The sequence below is a fragment of the Callorhinus ursinus genome, unplaced genomic scaffold (assembly GCF_003265705.2).
Source record: "Callorhinus ursinus isolate GAN/ISIS: 27379988/994484 unplaced genomic scaffold, GSC_fseal_2.0 scaffold13, whole genome shotgun sequence".
NCBI lineage: Eukaryota > Metazoa > Chordata > Mammalia > Carnivora > Otariidae > Callorhinus > Callorhinus ursinus.
Window position 1 is genome coordinate 4,115,022 of NW_027397075.1, and position 20,095 is coordinate 4,135,116.

Here is a 20,095-nt window from a genome sequence, read left to right on the forward strand (position 1 = left end):
GCGGGCGTGTGCAGCAGAAATTAGTATTCAGCGGCTAGATGAGCCAGGGAGCGTTGTTCAGAGCCATACAGCCAGTCAAACGGCCCGGCCAGGCTTGCTCAGGCAAAGCTTTTGCTTATTCCACTATTTCTCACCAGCTCTTCACCGAGTCACTTCCTGTGTGTCTGTTGGCCTGCTGCCACCGCCACACACAGCCCCATCCAGCCAACAGCAGGTGCTATTAGAAGTATGGCAGCGTAGTTGCTTTCAGCCAGTTAGCTTTTTTGTTTGTTTGATTTCCCTCACGGTGAGTTTGAGTTTATTTCAGTTCCCCACATTCAGCATGTGGCTTTTTACCTTTAAAATGGCTAATTGGTGGGGCATCTGGGTGGTTCAGGCTTCGGCTCAGGTCATGATCCCGGGATCCTGGGATCGAGCCGCACGTTGGGGTCCACGCTCAGCAGGGAGCTTGCTTCTCCCTCTCCCTCTGCCCTCTGCCCCTCCACTCATGCTCTCTTTTTCTCAAAAAATTAAAAGTAAAATCTTAAAAACAAAAAAACTTAAAAATGGCTTATTGGCTGCTGTGATGTTTCTCTGATCTGTGTATTATAAAAATGGCCTTCTGGATGTTTCTTTTCCTCCTTACAATCGGGTATTGTATGAATGTGTGTGATTGAGAAGGTCAAGCTAGTGATGTCTCTTCACGGCCCAGCTGCAGCATTTCCTTGCTCTGGGGAGGGGAGTGTGTGTGTGTGTGTGTGTGTGTGTGTGTGTGTGTGTGTGTGTGTGTGTTGATCTTTAATAACCTAACTGGATCCTGGGCGTCTGTCACGGGGAGCATCTCCTGTCCATCTTCACTTCTCAGGAGTGGCCTTACAGTCTTTGCTGGGAGTGCCAACACAGCGATGAGACCCGGGGCAGAAGCCTCCCAAGTAACCCTCTCCCAGTCTTCTCATCCTCTCCGTCTGGACTTCATCTCAGTAAATGATCACCAGTGGGGGAATTCTCGTGTTGGCTGAAATCCCGTGTTATTTCATGTGTTCAGACCTAGTTATCTTTAGACATTCCTGCCGTTGAGGTGGCCACTCTGAGCTGAGTGATTTCCTACTTTGCAGGACCTTGCACCTCCTCCGGTTTTAAAAGTTACCATTTTAGGCAGCGGCCGCGCCCTCTCCCCTTTTGGAATCTTGGAGTGTTAGCAGCTGGGGTTAGCTTTGCCGGTTTTCCCTGCCAACCCGGCTTGAGTCATGCATGCCACCACCAATGCAGGAGCGCCTGGTCTCTCACGCTTTCCATCATGGCCACGCTCTTCCCTGACTTAGTTCCCCTTCACTCGGCTCAGGACACGGCCGGTCCAGGCCCCGACCTGACTGTTGCCACGGCTGTTAGAGAGAGTGGCGTGAACCAGAGAAGGGCTTCCAGCTTCTGGGCGAAACTGTTTGTATCCGAAGAGGCCTGTCAACACTTAGCCAGTGTTGCTGAACTCTGAAACGGCTGCATGCTTCTACTTGGGCCCCTTTGAGGGGGTGGGGTGGGGAGGGTGTCTCTGAACCCCCACTGGTCAGCTTCTCTAAAAAAGCCACCAGCCTGTTGGGTTTCTCTTCTGGGTGCTGGTACAGAGCTCCCAGCACAGAGAAACCTGGTGTCGTGGGACGCGACAGGGCTCTGGATGCTGTGGAAGGATCCAGTTCCACTTCAGCCACGTGCCGCCTTTGTGAGATGGGTCACTTTACCTGGCCGCCCTGAGCCTGTTCTTGCATCTTGATACCACTCTGCTGGGTTCTTTCTTTTAATTAGTTTATGAATTTGAGAGAGAGAGAGAGCGAGCACAGTGGGAGGGGCAGGGAAAGGGAGAGAGACTCTGAGGCAGACTGTGTGCTGAGCGTGGAGCCGAATGTGGGGCTCGATCTCCCGACCCTGAGCCGAGAACAAGAGTCGGATGTGTAACTGACCGTACCTCCCCAGGCACCCCACACCATGCTGGGCTTTTATGAAGATTAAATGAACTGAGGGACACCTGGCTGGCTCAATCGGTGAAGCATGTGACTCTTGATCTTGGGGTCGTGAGTTCAAGCCCCACGTTGGGCATAGAGCTTTCTTAATTAAAAAAAAAAAAAAAAGGATGAACTGAACGGAGTGCCCAGTGTGGTGGCTAGCAAAGGATACAGTGTGTGCCCCCCGAGAGAGAGATGCGCGCATCCACATTTTAACCCCTGTGGAGTAAACAGAGGCGTCCAAGCAGGGAGGCAGGTCACTGACCCTCCGTGGGGCGTTTCGGTGGGGTCGCCCCCATCTGCTGGGCCCTGCCGCCCGTGGACATGCTCTGCCCAGCCCCGCCCTGTCTGCGGTGGGCACGCTGGTCGCTCAGTCCCCCGGGTGCTGTCCTCTCCTTGTTCACCGCGTTTTGTTTTGTCCACCCCCCCACCCCCAGGAGGCATCCCCGACAGCCCTGCCAAGCTCTTCGAGGTCCCCGACACGTGGTAACCGAGGCCTGAGGGAAACACGTCGCTGGTGCTGTGGCTGAGGCGGAAGCAGCCGGCACATTCGGAAGCCATACTGTATTTAATTTAATAAAATGTGGTATGGGAGGTGTTGGAAACCAAGTGTGTGTCCTGGGGGGGAAAAACCACCACCATCACCCAGTTTTTATTTTTGTGGCTGAGTCTCTTTTCTTCCCTTTTAATGTAAACTGCTGCTGCTCAGCACGGTTGTAGGGGTCGTGAACGTGCACACTATTAACCGGCTGATCACTTGTCGCTTGCGTGCAGCCCTTCCTGTTGTGTATTTTTGCGTGTTTCAGAATCCACCCGGCGGGGAACGTGGGCTGTGAGCCCAGCAAACCGCCGACGTTCTCGGGCGCCGTGATCATGAGTTTGGGGTTGAAGTCTCTCCCGCTCCGAGGGGTTCTCTTCGGATTTGGGGGTCTCCGCGGCCTGCGGCTCGTCTCCCGATGGCTTGGAGAGCCCACTCGCGTCTGCCCGCTTCTCGCTGCGGCTTCCTGAAAATACGGAGCGCTCAAGCCTGTGTTTCCAGAAGGAAATGGTCTCCCACTGGCCACCCGTGAAGGAGCTTCACCTCGCTTCTGCCTTGGCCTTGGGGCTGTATTTACTTAGCGTCGTTTTTCCCCAAGATGTGAGTTTCTCACGGCGGACTGTACGAGTACAAAAAGTTATCTTCTGTTTTTACACATAGTGCTGTGCCCCCTTCCTGTCTGAGTGTGTGTCTGGGGGTGAGGTGGCACGTGCAACCACAAAGGACGCGTACCAGCCCTTTTTCTGTTGACACCGATCCCAACAGTGACAGAATTTCACGGATCTGCTTTCAGGAGATCTGCTTCATAGAGATCATTGTTAGATATCGAACATTTTTTTGTATCATGGATCAATAAAAAATGAAACATGTATTTCCAAAAGATGAAAATTAAAGGAATTTTCATAGGATTTGGGGTTTTTTTTCCTTTTCCTTTTTTTGTAAGTGAATGACGTATTTGATCTTTACATAGATATGTTTCTCTCGAAAGATCACCCCTAAAAAGCTCTGATAAGTCACGAAGCCTGGTGTGTATGGATTTTCCTTTCTTCTTCTTTTTTTGACCTTTGACCCCTATACCTGCGTGAATGAGTCAGATGCTCAGAGCTGGAGTTGAGCCCCGTGGAAAAATGGCTGCGTAGGAGGAGGGTCCGCATCTCTATCGTGGTGGGTGGAATGGAGCCCTTTGGGAATCCGTGGTGGCATGGGAATTCAGATGAGTGAGACACTCACTTTTCCCAGTTATGGGCCTCTGACCACTTCCCCTCCTCCCCCTGGCCAAGCAGTCTGTGGCAGAGTTACAAAGCCAAGCCCATCGGGAACGAGCTCCCACCCCTTCCAGAGCTGTCCCTGCTCACAGCTCCGTGGGGTGGTGCGCGGGGAGGTGGAGACAGACAGACAAAGGCTGGGGGTTACAGGGCATTGCTGGACGGTGCTGAGTCACTGAAACCTGCGGGTAGACACGGGGGCGCTGCACCCTGCATGGAGACGCAGAGCCTCTGGTGTTCCACCACCTTCTGTGTGGTGCAGGGCTGCCGTGGGAGAGGGGTGGGGCCTCTTGGCCTGAGGGAATGAAATTCCACATTGTCCCCTGAAGCCCAATTCTCCCTGCTCAGAAAGCTTTATAGACACACACGGGTTGCACCCCTTTGTCTCCTGGTCCAGGGAGGGGCTCAGGGGGAGGAGGACTTTCTGGAAAGGAGGCTTCTTGGCATCCGGCTCCAGCTGGGGGTTCTCCGAGCCTCCGTTTCCTCAGTCATGAAACCAGGACGATAAACCTGCCCCACGGGGTGGTTGCAAGGACTAAACGAGATCACATAAAATGCCCAGCATACACGAGCGCCCAATAAATTGCAGTTATAGTTGAAGATTACCCTTTTGATCTGAAGCCCCGTTCGTACCTTCTTTTGTCAACTGGAGCTGATACAGGCATAGTCACGTGGGATTGGGTTTAGAATTAATTACCTGGGGGACCCCTCATCCACGTCCACACCCCTATTTTCTTCCCACCTGGATCATATGACTTAAAACAGTTAAAGTGGGTTGGCTGTCAACCCTCTCCGCACATACACGCAGGCTTTCTTGACGTCTCTTTGGGCACAAAACCCTAGAATGGTGCTTTGGCTTTTTGATACAGAGGCCCAGGGGCATATGTTGATGATGGGGCTGTGGGGACCTTGTGTTTCCCTGCAAATCATTCTGTTGTCCTCTGATTTCAGAGCTGGGGTGGAGACTGAGTGCTGTGCTCTGTCCTTTTTTATAGCTTTGTATTCACCAACGCCCCCAACATTTTACTGTGAAAAATTTCAAACATGCAGAGGAGTTGTAAGAATTGTTCAGTGAACAGTGAACACCCATTTACCAGCCCCCCCCAGATTGCCTAGCCCCCATTTTGCTATAGTTGCATTATTACATAACCAGCCATCCCTCCATCCATCAATTCAGCCTACCTTGTGATATATTTCTAAGGAAGTCGAAAACACGGGTGTACTCCCTGTACCACATACTTCAGCATTTGTGTCATTAGCCAGAGTTTAATATTAGTTTATCGATGGGGGTCCATGGGGATAAAATTTATATTGAAATGCTTAAATCTTAAATGTACCAATTAAGAAGTTCTGACAAATGCAAACTCAACTGTCAGGATGCAGAACATCACCATCACCCCCAGAATATTCTCTTCTGCCTCTTCGCAGTCAACCCTAACCCCACTGCCACCCCACCCCACCCCACCCCACAGAGGCAACCACCAGCCTGCATGTTTTTCACCACAGATCAGTTTGACTTGTTCTAGAACTTCATGGAAATAGAATCATGAAGTGCATGCTCTCTGATGAGGCCTCTCTCTCAGCATGATGTTTCTGAGATTCATGCTGTTGTGTGTGTCAGAAGTTCTCTTTTTTTTTTGGTGGCCCAGCGTGCATATATCACAGTCAGTTTATCCATTCTCCCAACTGATGGACACTTGGGCTGTTCCCAGTTTGGGGCTACTGTGAATAAACCTGCTGGGGACGTTCTAGAAATTCCCAGGTCTTTTTCCAAAGTGGTCCATACCGTTTACACTCTCACCAGCGACGTAGGAGAATTCCAGTAGCTCCCATCCTTGGCAACATTTGGTGTCATCTGTCTTTAGCCGCCTGTCCTGGTGGGTATATAATGTATCTCACTGCAGTTTTCCTTTGCATTTCTGTGATGATGGATGATGATATGCTTATTGGCCGTTTGTATATGTTCCTCTCTGAATTACCTGTTCAGTTCTCTTGCCTGTATTGGGTTGTGTCTCTGTTACTACATTGTAGATGCTCATTATATATTCAGACACCTTTGTGTGATAATTACTTTGCAAACTTTTAGTCCCACTCTGACTTGCTTGTTTCTTTTTTTTTCTTCCAGCCTTCACTGAGATACGGTTAACCTGTAACGTTATGTAAGTTTAACATGTACAGTGTGTTAACCTGATACACTCATACACTGCAAAAAAATAACCACCATAGTGATAGGCAACAGGATCATCACATCACATGATCACTTTTTTTTTTTTTTTTTTTTGATGGTGAGAACATTCAGGATCCACTCCTCCCAGAAACTCGTTTATTTTCTTAACAGTATTTTTCACGGGGCAGAATTTTAGTTTTCTTTTCTTTTTTTTTAAGATTTTATTTATTTATTTGTCAGAGATTGAGAGAGAGTGAACACAAGCAGGGGGAGTGGGAGAGGGAGAAGCAGGCTTCTCCCGCTGAGCAGGGAGCCCGATGGCGGGGCTCGATCCCAGGACCCTGGGAACATGACCTGAGCCGAAGGCAGACGCTTAACCGACTGAGCCACCCAGGTGCCCCATGAATTTTAGTTTTAATGAAGTCTATTTTGTACATTTTTTCCCTTACTTCTTGGGACCTGTCTGTGGGGATGCCGTGCCATATTTCTGTCCTTTCTAAGAAACCCACATGTTGTAAAGATACCCTTTCATGTTTTGTGTAGAATCTTTAGAGTTCCAGGGTTTGTGAGTCAGTCTGCGATCCATGTTGAGTTAATTTTTGCATGTATGGCCTGAGGTGGAAGTTGAAGTCCCTTTATTCCATGTGGATATCCAGTTATTCCAGCACCATTTGTGAAGAAGACCTTTCCAATTGGATTGCTTTGGTGCCTTGCACAAAAATCTATTGACCTAATAACAGGGGTGGGTCTTGGTGTGTATGCTTTTATTTTTTTAACTTTGTTAAAGATTTATTTATTTGTTAAGATTTATTTATTGAGCCAGCCAGGCACCCCGGTGTATGTACTTTTAAAGGGAGCTGTTACTCTGGCCAAAGCAGCACAGAGAGGGGCACATCCTTTCTGTGTGTGCCCTTCCCACTTGGATGTCTTGCAGCCCTTCCCTTGACACGGAGGGGAACATGCCCTGACCCTTGGCTCTTGCTGAGGCCAGGCCACTCACTCTTGACCCAGGAAACTAGTGAGTGTTAAAAATAGTGCCATCTTTTCTTTTTTTTTTAATCTCACGACTTAAGTTTCATGACTTCATTTGAAATCTTTTTTTTCCCCCCAAATGATTCATGGGGTAAATCGATGCGTCTGATTTTGTCGAGGAGGGGAAATAAGATCCGTGGAGGCCAGGTCGTGTTTCCCCGGGTTGCGGGCCACCCTGTCCTCCAGGGTTGTCTGGTCCCCGATGAGAGAGGTTCAGTCTGTCTTCTGCCGCTTGCCTCTTGGCCCCTTTGCTTTCGGCCCGGCCGTGGACCTGGCCTTGAGAAAGCGCTCGGTGTGGCTGTGCCTGCTGGAAACATTCCCAAAAGCTGAGAGGGGCGTTGAAAATGGAAATGGTTTAGACAAGACAGTCCTGTCAAAAAAGGAGGGACAATTTAAAAGAAAGAGCCTCCCTCTTTTTTTTTTTTTTTTTTTTTGAGGGGGGAGTCTTCTTTAAACTGTGTTTCAGAAGAAAGGAGGTTGAACCTCCATGCCTATTTCTTTTAAGTGAGAACACAGGGAAATACTAGACCAGAAAGCTTGGAGCCAGAGAACCTGGCCTGTGTGTGTGACTCGTGCACACGCGGGAGCCCTGTGGGCCCGGCCTTTTATTTTCAACCCCCAGAATCTGGAAACCCAGCACCGTTCCTTTGACTCAGGAAGGGCTGATCTGACCCAGCAGCTTATCTTCCATTTGTTGAATGGGGCGCTGTGCCTACAAGTCACCTTGACAAATGATCGTGGCCCAGGAGGTTAGGCTTGTGTCCACGTTCAAAGGCTGCTTCTGTGTGAGGGGACATGGAGGTTCTTTGGGGATGTTTCGGTTTTACAACCCCCAGCATTCTGCATGGTCCATCTGCACCTGCTCTCACGTGGGGTGTGAATCAGGTGCACCCCACCTCATGGAGCCTCAGAGCCTTCAATGTCTCCCCCTGAAATCCGCTCCCTCCCACTTAGACTTGGAAGTCTTTCCATGGACACCTGGGCTTGAGAAGCCACACACCCAAGGCAGCCTGCTGCGGGGTACAGCGTCTACACCCGGGGATTGCCCAGACCCGAGCTTACCACCAGGACCAGGATGGCAGCTCATTTTCAGTCTCCTGTGGGTCAGGCTGGACCACCACCAACCCACTCCCTGATAACAGGTCTTTGCCCATTTGGCTGCCATCATTCACTTACACTGGGAAAAACCCAGAGTCTCCTCCTTGGAAACACATAACCCCTGCTCTCCAGAACTTTCCATTTCAAAGTCAGCTCTTCCTCGAGTACTCAGTTCTGGCTTTTTGAAAGTAAAATTTCCTTCCTACTCCACTCTGGTTTTCTGTAATAGTAACGGGACATGTATATGAGAGCATACTTTTTTTTTTTTTAAAGATTTTATTTATTTGATAGAGACATAGCGAGAGAGGGAACACAAGCAGGGGGAGTGGGAGAGGGAGAAGCAGGCTTCCCGCGGAGCAGGGAGCCCGATGCGGGACTCGATCCCAGGACCCCCGGACCGTGACCTGAGCCGAAGGCAGACACTCAACAACTGAGCCACCCATGCGCCCGAGAGCATACTCTCCTAAGTGCTTGCGGTGTTTTGATGCGTAGGTAGGTGCCTTATGCTCCCTTGAAGATAGAACCGAGGTCCAGGCCAGTTGGGTAACTTGCCCTGGAGTGGCAGAGTTGGAATTCGAACCCCAGGATGTCTGACTTCAGAGCCCATGTGCCTAGCCAAGATTTGACACTGCCGTGTGTCCATATGAAGGGCATCACGTGGAAGGAGGATGAAGAAATGACAGCCGTACACGTGCCGAGGGACTCAGGGTGGCCGTCTCATCCACGCATGGCCTGTTTGTGCCCAGAGTCAGCGCACTGGGGTGCGGCCAGATTCCCCCCCTTTTCACCCCTCTTCCATCCATCCCCAGCTCCAGGTATAGAGAGTTCGACACAGACCTGTCGCCTTCTTCTCAAAGCCACAGGTGATCATAAGGCTTTGTCCGTACAACTTAAGGGACAGCTTCCCAGAAAGGGGATTACAGCATCGGGGAGAAGAAGCCTCATAAAGGCTCTACATACGTATGGCCAAAGCAATTTCCATGCTCCGCATTCGGAGCAGCGGTGTCCAGAACGCCCACCTGCCTGGTGGGCCAGCCAGTCATTTCACTTACGCAGCCCTGGGGGCACCCAGAGCTGGAAGACACGCCCTGGTCTTTGAAGCTCTCTGTTCCCAGTGGCATCAGCATCACCTGAGAACTTGTTAGAAATGCACATTCTTGGACCTCACCCCAGTCCTACTGAGTCACAAACTCCAGGGGCGGGGCCCAGCTGTCTGGAAACAAGCCCTCCGGGTATTTCTGGTGCCTGCTCAGGTCTGGGAGCCACCGGTCTTGGGAAAGCTGCATCCACTGCAGGGGAAATGCACACACTTTATAAACCAAATCAGTGAGGGCTGGGAGCAAATCCAAGGGCAAGGTTATTTCCATCTCTAGTTGGCGTTAGAAGTCATCACCTCTTAGCTGGTTCGCATCTTTAGGTGCATAATTAGAACCATGTGGAGAATGTTACTCTCACGTTAAGGGTCTAGCTCTTGTAGGCACTTGTCATCAGTACTTAGAGGTTTATTATGTGCCAGGTGCATTATTATTATTAGCCTTTTATTCCCTTGGGAGGGGAAAAGGAAGGCTTTGAGCACTTCAGAAACAGCCTAAGTTCACACAACTTGTAAGAGGCACAACTAAATTTGAAGCCAGTCTGTGAGCCAGAGAATGAGCTCTCCATGGCCCCACGGCTTGAGAGAAGGAGCTGAGATCCTTACATAAGGTGGAGTCTTTCAAATGATTGGGTTTGTGATTGTTCTGGAATCTTCTGAAGCTCTATAGTGTCTCGAGAAGTGGCTTTCCCCTGCTTCTGGTTAGCCTCGTGCTTTGACACACCAAAGCCCGTCTGGGGCACACATCACTCTGGCCTGGTTGACCATCCCTAGCAGGTTAGTGAGGTGATCTTTTATTTACTGCTACCTGTTTTGCTTTGACTCCTGAGGGACGGCTTCTCGAGTGTCTAGACTGCAGACATCCCCTGGTTGGTAAGTGTCTCGGTGGTAGATCACTTGAGTTCTCTGACACTTGGTGCAATGAGCTCTCAAATCCTATCTCAAATGACAGGTGGGAGCTAGAGGCACTTGGGAGGTCAGGGGTCCAAGGGGGCAGGGACACTGAGTGGAGGCACCTGTGCTTTGTCTTTTACCATCAGACTGAGGGGTGAGCCTACAGCTTGGGACCTACACCGGTGCTCTGGCGACTCCCGAGGAGCCAGGCCGGGCTCGCCACTGGCCCGGAGGCATCCCCGTGGAGAGCTTCGAGAGGTGCCTGTAATCACAGCAAAACAGAGGGGACTCCAAATATTCCCTTTTGAGGCCACGGAAGGGAAGCCAACTGAAATGTGAAGAAGTGTCAGAAAGCCGAGAGAAAACCAATGAGCCCTTTCCCGAGGTTCTATTTGTAGTAAGAAGCCTTGGCACAGGGCAGCCAGCCCTACTGCAAAAAATAGACCGACGTGCCGAGGAATGGCTCAGTTTTGGAAGCAAATGTCGCTCCGCAGAGGAAGGGAGCTGGAGCGGAGACTTCAGAAGGCTCTGCCCCTCTCCCTCCTCTCCCCCCACTTCCCTCCAGCCCCCAGCACCAAGGAGAGAGAGCAAGAAAAGCTCAACGTTTGCAAAAGTCAAGTCTTGCGTATGGGACCAGTGGAAACACAGGGACAGTGGAAGGTTTCAAGTCAGTACCTGGAAACTGAAAGGGGCTGCCGTCCGTCCCTGGGTCTGCAGGACCAGCTCCCCTTCGCTCTGTTCATTCTTGGCTTTGCCTCCCAGTGGGTGACAGGGCTAAGAAAATAGGGTAGAGCATGCAGCAGGAGGGAGCATGGCTAGATGGCAAACGCTGACCTTGGCAGTATTAAAAAGGCAGGACTGCTCAGCGAGGTGGTCTGAAGACCCTCCTTTAAAACACCAGCCTCACAGCCTGGCAGGGTTAGGATGTGACCATGGATGAGGGAAATGAGGCAGGATAGACTCCTGAGGTGCATCCTGACTCTGGAAGCCTGCCACTGCCACCTCTCTGTTCCACGCTCCCCTCCTGGGCACAGAGAACACTGTCTTGGGAGAGCGAGGGAGTGGCAGTGACTGCTGTCAGGGTCGATCGACCACCCGCCACCACGGTGGAGCCAAGCCCGAGTGTTGTCTGGGTGGCCCTTGACATTCTCCTGCCCTGGACTCCCGGCCACGCTAAGGTTGCTGTGAGCAGATCATGCAGGGTCACAGTAGAGTAGGTCTCCTTGGAATGGGGCACTTTAGTTTATGGCCCGAGCAGTTTGGGGCAAAACAAACCACGGGAGTGTAGATCCTGTGTCTCCTGGGCTAGAACTGGGTTCCATCAAGCAAATCAGACCCGCTTGCCCCTTCTACCCACAGGAGATGGATGGGGTCTCCACTTTCCTCCCTTTTCTCCTTATGGCCTTGAGCTGTCGATGTGCCTATGTGGCTTTGTGTTAGGAGTTAGTGGTAGGAGTGGAAAGGTGGAATGTCATCTAGAGTTAGCAGCCCAGCTTACAGGCAGCTCTTCTGTCTTCAGAGGGCACAAGGAACAGCTATTGGAAGGCTTAGGTGGGGACTAGACGCAGGGTTCCCTCTCTGCCAACAGACAAAGCCCACCCTCAGTTGGGGCAACCTGCAGGGAGAATGGCAGGATCTGCCCCGGGAACCACATAGTTGGAGCCATGCAAACGGGGGCGCCTGGGTGGCTCAGTCAGTTAAGGGTCTGGCTTCGGCTCAGGTCATGATCCCAGGGTCCTGGGATCGAGCCCCACATCTGGCTCCCTGCTCGGCCGGGAGCCTGCTTCTCCCTCTCTCTCTGCACCCGCCCCCCGCTTGTGATCTTTCTCTCTCTCTCTCTCTCTCTCTCTGTCAAATAAATAAATATAATCTTAAAAAAAAAAAAAAGATCCCCATGCAAACAAAGGCGGGTAGGAGGAGGAGGGGAGACAGACTGTCAGGAAGACAGGGTAGAGGAAGGTGAGGAGGCGTGAGCCCCCCACCTGGTTCAGGAGTGGCGGCATGTTGAGAGGTCCATCTGCAGCCAGCCGGGGTCAGAAGGGCATTTGGTTTTGCAAGCGTGCACAAACCTTCCTACACGGATTTGCAATGTTGGACTGATGTGGAAATGGGTTGCTTTTTTTTTTTTTTGGAAGCACCCCATTTCTTTGAGCTGTCCTGTACTTTTGGTAGGACCCTCCATTCACAGCTCCCCTCCCTCCTAGCAGGGCACAGGAGGTGGGCACATGACCCTGGCCAGGCAGAGTGCCCTCCCCCTCTCCCTGGGATGGGCCAATCACTCCCCGGGCAGTGGTGTCACAGGGAAGAGTCCCCTGCCTGTTTTGGGGCACTGTGCTGGAAGAACGTGACCTGGGCCTGGCTGCACTGTTTTCCTGTGCCCAGGGAGAACTCATCTGCAATAGTGGAGAAGGTTAACCCTATTTGAGAGTGAATATAGATGGCGGCACAGGGGTCTTGGATCCATTTGCTCCTGATGTCAGATCCACCCCATCCCTTCCATTGAAGTCCATCACTAAGCCACCTCCCTCCTCCTTCTCCATTATCTCAGTTTGAGTTACATGTCTGTCCCTTGCGCCTTAAAAGCCCTGACCAGGACAGGGAATATTTGGTACAAGAAGGACCCCACAGTCTGTGAAAATAGCCTGCCAGTGTGTAGACTCATCGTAGCCTGATGCAAAGAGTAAAACAGACTGGTGCAGCTTAGCTTGAGAAAGTCAAGACTTTTCAGCCCCTTCAGCAGCTCTCATCGACCTATGGCTCATTGATAGGCTGATGGTAAATCCTCCTCCATTCGTCCAGGAAGATTCATTAACGGTGTGTATCCTGCCTGGGGGAGCAAATGAAAGGAGGAGAAAGTTCTTACCCAAGAAAAGTCCATGGAGACTTTGAGTTGACGGAAGGCAGCTTTCTCTGGCAGGTCCTGGGGTTTGAAATGGAGTTCCCTGCTTTGGGCATGCCTCCTATCAGCCAGAGCCTTCCCTTAGACTCTGAGGGAAGGGAGTCTGATTAGGATCTTCTCCAGAAGACATGGCCTTGTGCCTTGGAGTGTTTGAGTCTGTCTGTCCCTGCGCTGAGAGGGGGTTATTGCACGGGGCCCACAGCCTGGGGCACTGGCTTCAAACACAGACCCTCTGTTGGTCAGACTTGCTCTTTCCAACCTTCTCTATTGCTTTTTCTGAAATTGGGAACATCTTCCAAAATATCAATCAAACCCGGTCCATGGTGTTCCTTGCTGAGTGTCCCTACAGGAGAGACAGGGAACACAATGAATAAAACCAGCCATCTTTGCTCCCTGCCTAGCAAAGGGACCGTTTGGCTGGGTTGCAATCACATACCACTCCTAACTTCCATATGACTTCACATGGTGAAAACTGTCAAGAAAGTGGGGCAGGAACTTCAAATGATTTCCCCCCCACCGATCCCTCGCTAGAAGCATTGGAAAAAGGACATGTTTTGTCATGAAACATATTAGAAGTCAAGCCCAGGCTCCACTACTTAACTTGCTTTGGACCTTGGATAAGTTTTGTGTGCTTCTGAACCTCAGTTTTCTGCTCTGTACGATGGGGATAATAATACTGCTGTGTTGAAGACTGGCTCAGCTGTGAGCGATAGAGGTCTGAATACGGTGGCTTAAAACACTCATGTAAAAGACATCTGAGGATGCTGGTTGCCAGGGGCTGGGGAGAGGGTAAATGGGGAGTTAGTGTGCAGTGGGTACAGAGGTTTGATTTATAAGATGAGAAGAGTCCTGGGGATGGCTGGTGGTGATGGCTGCACGACAGTGTGAATGTATTTAATACCACTGCACTGTACACTTAAAAATAGCTAAGATGGGAAATTTTATGTTATGTGTATTTTAACTCAAATCGAGTTTTAAAAATTTTAGTCAAGAAAAAGGATATAGGGGCACCTGGCTTGCTTAGTTGGTAGAGCGCGTGACTCTTGATCGTTGGGTTGTGGGTTCAAGCCCCACATTGGGCATGGAGCCTACTTTAAAAAAGAAGAAAAGAACATATACAAAAACCAAAAAAAGACTTCCAAGGCAGGCAGTGAAGGCTTGCAGGATGGGTCTGTGAAATCATGGACCTGGGCTCCTTCAGCCTCCCTGTGCTAGCTTCCATTCCACGGTCCAAGGTGGCTGCCAGAGCTCCAGCCGTTACATTCCAGTCTGCAAGAAAGAGGAAGTGCATCCTGACTCACCTTTTTAGAAGTCATCCCAGATGTCCACCATCAAACTTCCACTTACATTTCATTGGCTGATATGTAGTCATGTGGTCATGTCTGGCTGCAAGGGAGTCTGGGAAAGGTAGTTGTGGGAGGTGGCCTCTAAAATGGCCTCAGGGGTGCCTGGGTGGCTCAGTCAGTTCAGCCTCCGACTCTTGATCTCAGCTCAGGTCTTGATCTCAGAGTCGTGGGTTCAAGCCTCACACTGGGCTCCACAGTGAGTGTGGAGCCTACTAACTAGCTAAATAAGTAAATAAAAATAAAAATGGCCACAATCATCCCTGCCTCCTGGTATTCACCCCCTTATATAATTCTCTCCCCTTGAGTATGGGCTAGACCTTGTAACTTCCTCCTAATCAATAGAATCTGGCCAAAGTGATGGGAGGTCACTTCTGAGATTAGGTTACGAAAAGATGATGGCCTCTATCTTGGGTACCCTCTCTTGCTCTGAGGAAATCCAGCTGACACGTGAGCTGTCCTATGGAGAAGCCCACGTGGCAAGGAACTGACGTCTCTGGCCAACAGCTAGTGAGGACCGGAGGTCTTCAATCCAGCAGTCTCACAAGTGAGCTTGGAAGAACATACTCCCGGTCGGGCCTTCAGATGACTCCAGCCCTGGTGGACATCTTGACTGCCATTTCTTGAGATACCTGATCTAGAAAGTCCCCAAAACTGACTCAAAGAAACAAAATGTTGTTTTCAGCTGCTACGTTTTGGGCTTATTTGTTACGTGGCAACAGCCAACTCATACAGTTCCCCAAGTGGTCGCATTCCTGGGGTTCTAGGAGGAAGAAGGAAGGGAAGATGGAATTGGAAGAATCAGTAGTCACTGCCACATGTGCCTGCCTCACAGGACTGCAGTGAGGATGAAACGAGGTAAGTGTATAAAGTGCCCACCTATAGTCGGCCAGATGTGATTAGTGAGGGGCCACCATCCAGAGTCTAAGTCCCAGGCTTCTCACCAAAATCTTCCAGGAGATGCAGTGGTGGTGTGTCTATTATGTGATTTTCCCAGGCTCCCTCTCCCTCTCACAGTTCAGACCCCCACCAATTCCATCAAATCCAGCCAGTAGTATGAGTACTTCCACAAAACCAAAGGTGCCCAAGCCAGCCGGTGGGCTCACAAAACACTAAGATTTCAGAGGGAAAGGGGCGTAATCCAGTTCCTCTGTTTACAGTGTGAACCCCTCTAGAGTGATATCCTAGCTTTCTGCTCTACCATCTTTCTGCACTGCTGTTGCTGAGGCAGAGCCCAGGATTTGGAGCATTTATAGAGTTCCCAATTAAAAAGAAAAAAAATTGTACTTGTTCAACCCAATTTTCTCTCCTCAAGAGGAGTGGAGGTCAGGTTTATGGGACATGAGGTGGTTTTTGAGTGAATGAGCTTCATATTTCTTCCTGGCTTTCCTTTGGGCTTTTGGGGACCTTTCCCCTTGTCTGTCTAGAGAGACCTAAAGTCCTTACAGTGCCCCCAGGAGCTTAACCCCCATGGGTGTAACTGAGAGAAAAATCTAGAGAGTGCTCCTCTGGGTCCCACGGTAATATGTGCACCTCACTAGGGCAAGAATTGAGTCCCCGCCTTGCATTATAAGCCCCAGGATGTAGGGATTTTTTTTTCACTGTGGAAGAAGGTGGACTCCCAAGTTATTTCACATAAAATGAAATCTCAGTTTTTCAGAATGGGTTGACAATGACCAAGGCCTTTCAGTGAAAACAAATATTATAGGGAGAGAGAGAGAGAAAAAAGAGACAAATCCCAAGACTTTTTTTCTTAATCTCCTTCAATAATAATGGAAGATAAAATATGCCAATATTCTTGCTCTTTATTTTTATTAGTGAACCAGGATATACGAGAACTTAGTAAAACATTCATGGAAAGCTCAGCTGTATTATTAAAAATCTTCTTTTCCAGTCCTTTTAATTTATAAAAGCAGTGATCTCTTTAAAATCACTAGGAGGAGAGAGATGGGTGCCTATGTGGAGTACCATTCGTATTTAATACCGTGTTCACACGCTTTCTTAAATTTAAAAAAATTGACTTAAATACATTTTGAGCATGATGTTGCAAAAGCTTACCAGGTTCTTGCCTGTCAGATGCAGAGGAACTCTACCAACATGAGCACTGTATGAGCAAAGACTTGTCACTAATGTCTCTGTGTGCACCTAATTTGAGAAGTCCAGCGTGTACCGGGGAGATTAAGCATGCAGAGGCCACGCACTCTGAGTTTAGAAAGTTGTCACAACAAAATGATGCATGGAGTGTTTTAACACCCTCTTTTCTTGGAAGGCAGAGCAGACTGGGCAGAAAGCACTGTGGGTGAATAAGTGGGTGTGTGTGTGTGTGTGCATGCGCACACACGCACTCAGGTGCATGGGGGGCTTTGGGTGGGAGGGGAGTGTTCAAGAGGATATTAATGCTTTTGCTCTGATAAAGAGCAGGAGCATTTATTAAGCAGTCGGGAGCTGGATATGTGTCTCGCTTGAGTCTTCCCGATGAGTAATTAATTGCTCTTTGGCTTAGCGACAGAGTTACAAACTGGTACTTGGGTGATTGTTTTTCTTTCCACTGCACTCTGCCATTATATTCTCTATTAGGAATTGGATGTGATCAAAAGACATAGTGAGTTGGCTGTTGGCTAACAATGGGCCTCTTGTGTCATGCGTAGGCAACATTACCTTGCGTTCCTATGACCCTGGCATCCGCACTTAGCTGGTGGCAACTTCCTAGCCCTCCCCTTTCCTGACCTCATAGGGTGGCCTTGAACCCCCAGAGCTAAAGCTGCACGTACAAAAGTCATTGGTCAAAGTGTGTCCCTTGTGGGGGGACCCCACGCATACCAGGATTCATTGGGGATGTTCTCCCTCTCTCAGCCTGGTTTCCCTCACCCCACGCTCTGCACCTGCCCATCTCTCAATATCATGGGTGACCACGTGTTTGCCGTGAGGCATGAATATTCTTCTTTCTTACGTTTTGTCACGGGATTCCACCTCAACTGGAAGGTAGCAGGGATCTGGGTGGATGGCTGTCTTGGGGCTGGATGGGGAATCTGGTGAGAAGACAACATGGTGGACTCATCTTGTTCGTGGGGTGGGTCACAGCATTTGCCGCATGAAGCTGGAGGGCCCGAAGCAGGTTTCTAAGGGAAGCACCATCTTGGGGACTCCAGGAGGAAGTGGGTAGCCACCAGATGTGGTTTCTAAAAGCAGTGGCACCCAGCAAGGGAGTGATGGTAAAGGGAGGCTGTGTGTCCATCCAGTCAGTGGCCCAAGGAGGTTATTGTTTTTTCTGGCTAATGTTCAGCACTCTAAAAGATGTTTGTCCCAGGAGGATGTGCTGGTGTTTTACCAAAACTCGGACTTCTCACCTGAGGCTTGTAGAGTGCTAGACAGAATCATAGCAGTAATAATAAAGACAGGCATTTATGTGGCTGTGCTGTGAGCCAGGGATTGTTCTAAGTGCTTGGTGTGTGTTTAATGGCTGACTCCTGCCTCAGAACAGGCAAATGGAAGGGTCCAGAGGCAGGGCAGGGAGTAGCCAGCAGCCTCCTTGCTGGGATCCTCCAGCATTAGTGAGATGAATGTATTTCACTCCACCAACGTGCGTTTTTTTTGTGTCACATCCTTTTTAAAAAACTTTTTTTTATTTCAGAAATGTTCCAACTTTATTGAAAGAGAATTGACATAGAATGCAGTGGAAGCTTGAGGTATACAATGTGTTGACTTGATACACTTAGAGGTTGCAAAATGATTACCCCCATATTTTCGCTAACACCTGCATGGCGCCCCATTGCATCACGTCACCTTTTGCTTTTTGTGTTGAGCGCCCCATTGCATCACATGTCACCTTTTGCTTTTTGTGTCAAGAGCACTAAAGACCTACTCTCTTTGCTACTTTTAAGTATGTAATACAGTGTTATTAATTATAATCACCATGCTGTACATTACATCCTTAGAACCTGTTCGTCTTATAATTAGAAGCATAACCTTTGACATCTCCCCAGTCCCCCCACCCACAGCCCCTAGGCTCCACCATTCTACTCTGTTTCTTTTTTTTTTTTTTTAAAGATTTATTTATTTATTTATTCATGAGAGACAGAGGAGGAGAGAGAGAGAGAGAGAGAGAAGCAGAGGGAGAAGCAGGCTCCCAAGGAGCAGGGAGCCCGATGCGGGGCTCGATCCCAGGACCCTGGGATCATGACCTGAGCTTGAAGGCAGACGCTTAACCATCTGAGCCACCCAGGCGCCCTCTACTCTGTTTCTATGAGTTCCTTGTCTTTAGATTCTACCTCTAAGTGATATCATGAAGTATTTGTCTTTCCCTGTCTGACTTAAGTTAGCATCATGCCCTCAAGGTTCATCCATGTTGTTGCAAATAGCAGGATTTCCTTTTCTCATGGCTGAATATATTCCATTGTGTGGATATAGCCCAAGTCTTCTTTAGCTGTTCATCTGTTGATGGACACGTCGGTTGTGTCCCTATCTTGGCTCTTGTGAATAGCACTGCAGCGAACACGTGAGGGCAAACATCTCTCCAATAACCTGTTTCATTTCCCATGAGTATATATCCAGAGATGAAATTGCTGGATCCTATGGTAGTTTTATTGTGAAATTTTTGAGGAACCCGCATACCATTTTCCATGCTGGCTGCCCCGATGTACATTCCCACCAACAGTGTGCAGGAGGTTCCTTTTCTCTAGATCCTTGCCAACGCTTATTATCTCTTGTCTTCTGTGATGACAGCCATTCTGACAGGTGTGAGGTGATAGCTCATTGTGGTTTTGATCTACATTTCCCTGACGATCAGTGATGTTGAGCATCTTTTCATGTACCTGTTGGCTATTTGTATGTCTTCTGTGGAAAAACGTCTATTCAGTTCCTCTGCCCATTTTTATCTTTTAATATTTATTTGAGAGAGAGCGAGAGAGCACGAGCAGGGGGAGGAACAGAGGGAGAGGGAGAAGCAGACTCCCCGCTGAGCAGAGAGCTCGACTCGGGGCTCTATCCCAGGACCCTGGGATCATGACCTGAGCCAAAGGCAGACACTGAACCGACTGAGCCACCCAGGTGCCGCTCTGCCCATTTTTAAACTCAGATTGTTTTTTAGTGAGTCGTATGAGCTCTTTATATATTTTGGATATTAACCCCTCATCAGATGTATCATTTGCAAATATCCTCCCCCATCTATAGGTTGCCTTTTCTCTTCTTTTTTTTAAAAATTTTTTTTAAACATATAATGTATTATTTGTTTCAGGGGTATAGGTCTGTGGCTCATCAGTCTTGCACAATTCACAGCGCTCACCCTAGCACATACCCTCCCCAATGTCCATCACCCAGCCACCCCATCCCTCCCACCCCCTTCCATATAGGTTGCCTTTTCATTTTGTTTATTGTTTCTTTTGCTGTGCAGGTGTTTAGTCTGATGTAGTCCCGCTCAGTAATTTTTGCTTTTCTTGCTTGTGCCTTTGGTGTTGTATCTCAGAAATCATTGCCAAGACTACTGTCAAGGAGTGTTTTCCCTGTGTTTCCTTCTAGGAGTTTTATGGTTTCTGTTCTTATGTTTAAGCCTTTAATCTGTTTTGAGTTCATTTTATGAGTGGTGTGACATAAGGCTCCAGTTTTATTCTCTTGCGTGTGGATGTCCGGTTTTCTCAACACCATTTATGGAAGAGACTATCCTTTTCCCGTTGAGTATTCTTGTCCAGTATTCATTGATTGTGTATGGGAGGGTTTATTTCTGGGCTCCCCAGTGTGTTGGATTGATCTATGTGTCTCTTTTTTGCCCGCATTATATTTTTTGATTATATATTTTGA

General features: G+C 49.2%; 1 protein-coding gene across 4 annotated transcripts in view; it reads left to right on the forward strand.

Moving 5' to 3' along the window:
- PARN (poly(A)-specific ribonuclease) overlaps positions 1–20,095 on the forward strand; it is a 256,764-nt gene that overhangs the window by 155,673 nt on the left and 80,996 nt on the right. Inside the window, exon 24 of one of the 4 annotated variants that reach the window (XM_073899473.1) lies at positions 14,988–15,160. The exons of 2 other annotated variants lie outside the window; for them this stretch is intronic. In XM_073899473.1, the coding sequence (XP_073755574.1) occupies positions 14,988–15,148 (161 nt within the window). In that variant the 3' untranslated portion in view covers positions 15,149–15,160. Of the gene's footprint in view, positions 1–2,410; positions 3,420–14,987; positions 15,161–20,095 lie in introns of those variants that run through there. One more of the 4 variants, XM_025855542.2, reaches the window with a different exon arrangement.